The 4,782-nt window shown below is 39.9% G+C and overlaps 1 protein-coding gene across 17 annotated transcripts in view; it reads right to left on the bottom strand.

Annotated features, from left to right (window-relative positions):
• The window catches only part of afdna (afadin, adherens junction formation factor a), an 85,955-nt gene that overhangs the window by 40,211 nt on the left and 40,962 nt on the right, over positions 1–4,782 (bottom strand). For 15 of the 17 annotated variants that reach the window (XM_031861696.1, XM_031861709.1, XM_031861697.1 and 12 more), the window contains 4 exons: positions 4,030–4,100; positions 3,860–3,927; positions 2,516–2,721; positions 81–101 (listed from right to left, as the gene is read on the bottom strand). In XM_031861696.1, coding sequence (XP_031717556.1) covers positions 81–101; positions 2,516–2,721; positions 3,860–3,927; positions 4,030–4,100 — 366 coding nt within the window. The remainder of the gene's footprint in view (positions 1–80; positions 102–2,515; positions 2,722–3,859; positions 3,928–4,029; positions 4,101–4,782) is intronic. The other 2 variants (XM_031861701.1, XM_031861714.1) reach the window with 1 other exon arrangement.

Genomic DNA, 4,782 nt, shown 5'->3' with positions numbered 1-4,782 from the left:
AGAGAGAGAGAGAGAGAGAGAGAGAGAGAGAGAGAGAGAGAGAGAGACTGTAGCAGCCGTATCATGGTGTGCTATCCTACCTGATCCCCTTCAGGAATCTCCTGGATGGAAGGAAGAGGAGGAGGACAACACGTTTACAGGACAGAGAGAAAACACGTCAACAGCTACAGTATGGACACAGCCATGTAACACACACACACACACACACACACTTTGACACAGACATGGTCATGGTTTACAATGTGAAGATATCTTGAATCAGTTAAAGAACAAAACTGGAGACGGTCAGCTGAAAACCACATCTGGTCAAGAAAACATCACACAGGGTGTTTGAGAAATCTATCAACATCTGTCCGCTTAAAGGGACAGTTCAGATGTTTTGAGGTGGGGTTGTATGAGGTTCTTAAATAAGTTCAGTCAGTTAAAGTGGACACTACATTTACAATATTTTTACCCCTTTACCTTCTAAATATAGCGTACACTTAAACTGGGAGTCTGAAATACGTTTTGCAGTACATTGCTTTGCTTCCGTGCTGGTACTCCTGCTGGTTTCTACAAACTGGGGGCGTGCTGACGGCCATCTATTGCAAGTAATACACTGACTATTGATGAGTACAATCATACAATCCCACTTCAAAACATCCAAACTATCCCTTTAGAATAAAATCCATCATCAAAACTGGCAAGAAAATAGAGCCATGTTATAGTTTTAAAAATGAGCCGATTACCTAAAACCTAACTGTATTTAGGACCATATTCATATTAAAACTGAATAATAATTGCTTTTAGGAAGTGGAGCTTCAGTTCTTTATACCAGCTGGAAATAATTGAGCTGTAAACAGGTGTAAACAGGAGCTTAATGAGTGTGAAGGTGTATAAATGTGCAGGGCTAAAAAACAAAACAAAAAAAAGGAAAATGAATCCTTGAAGAAAGTCATTAAAATTTAAACAGTAAACATTTTTGAGACAGCCGTATATTTACCAGAAAGTGACCGATAACGAAAATAAATTCAAGCTCTGCACTCCATTACACACGGCAGAGTCTGTTGGATTGCTTTACAGCACAAAACAGGAATGTTATGAGGGACATTCTGCCTAAAGCTTCCAGTTTTTTGAGTAACTGGTGAGAGTAACACCTTCTTTGTGGAAATAAGTTCTGGAGTTTATGCGAGATGTGGTCTCAGTATAAAGAGGACCCGGGACCAACACTATCAGATAATGTTGACCTCGTTCTCTGTGATGACACAAAGTTAAAACACTTAATTTGATACTCACACACTAATATGTTTTTAAAAAAGACGCTGCGTGCAATCCATCAAGGGGGACATTAATAAAGTAATGCAGTGAAGGCGTTTAAGGATGCAAAGCAGTGGACAAGCATGAGACCATCTCCAGCATATCACACAGGCAAGCTGGTCACAATCATTCTACTATTCAAGATTAAGTTCTCTACATCCCAGAGAAGCTCGTTTTAAAGCCTGTTATATAAGCCCGTCTGAAGCAGGAAGGTTCAACATTCCTCAGGAGCTAAAAATATTTCCCCGAAAACTCTAGAAAACTAAAATCCTGCAACATACAGACGGAAATAGATTAAGTCTTACCGTCAACTCTGTGTGTGCTTTCTTTCATGACTTCACTGCATATCACAGCAATGAATAGAAGTGAATGGCACTAATACAAGAAGGATTGGCATTTACTGAGCCTCAGACTTAACGAGTGTGTGAGAATATTTTCATTAATCCTCCGATCTACCAACGTCCCTGTGCTTCACTTTTTTTAAACATGCATGATTTTAAATGACATTAGTCTTCATGCCAGCACTGTTAGCAAACACTATGTTGAGTGGGGCAGTGTATCGAGCTTCAAAGCTTATGAATAAGAAACAGAAATACTGCGTATGATGCTTGGTCTTGTTTCCAGTTATGGAATGTAACTACATTCAGTCAAGTACTGTACTTAAGAGCATTAAATGGAAATAGTAAAGTAACTCAGAATTGTACTTAATACTTCTGATCCACTACATTTTTTAAGCCAATATTGTACTTTTTAGTCTTTGCAAATTCTGATTGATAGTAAAAAATTATAAATTAACTAATATGTTTATGGGTTTGTTGCCTAGAAACTCCAGCTATAATGGTCAGTGACAGTGCCATGCTAACTGAAGTTTAGCATACACTATGTTGCTTCACATCACAAGCATTTAAAACTGACAGGTAGACAAACATAAGAAAAAAAGCACAGACTGGTGCAACAGAGGTAACTGTGGAAAGATAGCTGCAAGAAAAATACACATACAAACACTTACACACACCTTACAGAACTACAAGTATAGTAGTTTGTAAGAACAGTGAGTTGGGGGGGAAATAAGCACACAGAATGTCAACAAAAGAGAGTAATGAAATACATAAATAACAGCATTATTAAGGAGCAGAACGCACGGAGATAATGCACAAATTAATACATCTTCAACTACCACAACACACACAAAAAAGATTAGAAAAGAAGTGTTACTGACCTGGATGACTCCCTCCATCATGCTCACCATCTTGTTGACGATGGCGATGACTTTGTGCGTCCTCTCAGAGGGCGACATGTCGGGCCGGTAAGACGGCGACAGGACGTAGCGACAGGCCATGTACAGGACGTAGGTGGGCGACAGCTTGAAGTGCACCGTGGAGCTGTTGGTGTAGTTGATGATGGCTGACAGGAAGGTGTCTTCAGCTGGATGGACACACAGAGGATCAGACTTTCAGACCACACAGATATTTTTCTCGCACCACTTCATACAATGTGCGTGCATCCCGTCATGCTGTTGTTAAAGCAGCTGGTAGGTCATCCTTTCTGGCGACATGAAATATGTTTTACTTTGACCAAAGGAATCCTGAGGATATCAGTGTTTCACAACATCAATGGATGATGTTCCCAGATATTAAAGAATCAGTTGTCTGACAGAATCAACTTTTGGAGAAACACCACCCGACATCAAGCTGCGGTGGCCAATCACGCAACCGGCAATCAGACCGGGAAGTGTGAAGTTATGTTGCATTTGTAGTCCCTCAACTTGGCCTTGTGCACCAGTTTTAAACCCAATGTTTTGATAGGCCTCGCATCCCGTTTAGTTAATGAAAGTAAATGTGTTTCTTTTAAATCTGACAATGCAAACAGACTATCATTTGAAGGACCCGGCATACGGGCGAAAAGCCATCACACAAATGGGCCATTTGAGTGACACTCCCACACAGCTGGATTTGGTGTGAGTGCAGCCAGAGAATAAGAAATGTCTACTCCAGCTTTAGCAGTTTAACCCCAAAACAGCTCATCTGAAAACAGGCAACTGTCAAATTGAGCTTTGGTTTAGCCACACTCCAAGTGCTCAATTTATCATCTTTAAACATAAAAATATTGACTGCGTTATCTCGGTGCAATTACAGGAAACAAAGCCTTCAGGCTTTAAAGTGATCCAGCTGATTTCCTGCCAAATACGAGTGGACTCATTTTCTCTCCTTCTGTTTATGGAAGTCATATTAATGTCTCAACATGAATAATGTCTTCCAGAGGTCACCAGGCCTCCCTGTACAGAGCTGTAAGGAGGAACAATACACTAACTCTGCATTGGAAATGTATACAGACCGCAGGCTGACCCACATTTACTATATTCTTACATTTACCATGTGTATGTGTGTATAAATATATATATATATATACTGTATATATATGAGACATTACTTGCATACCCCTGCTGCTAGAGCAGTTGGGTCAGCAGAATCAGTCCAGTGCGTTGTAAAGAGGGTTCAATAGTTTCCAGCTATCGACTGTTTCACTAACACGGCGGAACAGAAAGAGAGACGCTAATACTTACAGTTGTCTCTGAACTCGATGCCGGCTGGCAGAGTCAGCTCTGGTCTGTCTACTGAAACGTCCTGAGACCTGATGAGACAAAGTGGCACCATGAGGGAATACAACATGAAGAACAGAGATTGAGGAGAGGACTGGAGAGAGGATAAAGATGGATGAAGAAGTGGGTCTCACCTGCTGTCCTGCTGCTCTCCTCTGATCATGGGTTTGACCATGCCGCGCTCCATCTCTAGCTTCCCTGAGCTCTGCACGCGCACACACACACACACAACACAGTGTCAAGCAGCTTCGTCAACATTTAATTTCACTGTACAGATGTAGAAGACTCGTGTGTTATGAAGCTTCAGTCACACTCTTAGAACTACTAACAAGCAGCTTACACAACATGCAAAGAATGCTGCTTTTACAGTTTCCTGGTTCTCCAATGGATCAAATATCTCTATTTGTTCTATAAAATCAACACTAGCATGTATAAAATAGCTTTTAACATATTGCAAACATACATAGAGGTGCTGACAATTGATATGTCATCAAATATTTAGTTTTAGATATACGTGCCTAGAGCTGCAACAATAAGTCGATTAATCAACATTAGTATTTAGATAATCAAATCTGTCAAACATTGATACACAAACGCAAAGATATGCTGTTTTATATAATTTTATTAAATCTCTTTGATTGGACAAAAACATTTGGTCGACAAACAATTAACTGATTAATCAAGAAAGTAATCAGCAGATTAGTCAATATGGTAAATATATTGTTATGTGTGTCACCGTGCATTACCATTATAAATTACACATAAGTATGCAAGTTCTCGATTCATTTTAGTTGGAAAAAAGAGCTATGATGCACCTTTCCTTCTTTTTCTCTCCTGATTTGTGTGTGTGTGTGTGTGTGTGTGTGTGTGTGTGTGTGTGTGTGTGT

This window comes from Anarrhichthys ocellatus, unplaced genomic scaffold (assembly GCF_004355925.1).
Source record: "Anarrhichthys ocellatus isolate YVR2014 unplaced genomic scaffold, GSC_Weel_1.0 scaffold25, whole genome shotgun sequence".
Lineage (NCBI taxonomy): Eukaryota > Metazoa > Chordata > Actinopteri > Perciformes > Anarhichadidae > Anarrhichthys > Anarrhichthys ocellatus.
Note: the sequence above shows the minus strand (reverse complement) of the source record. Positions and strands in the feature narration are given on the sequence as shown.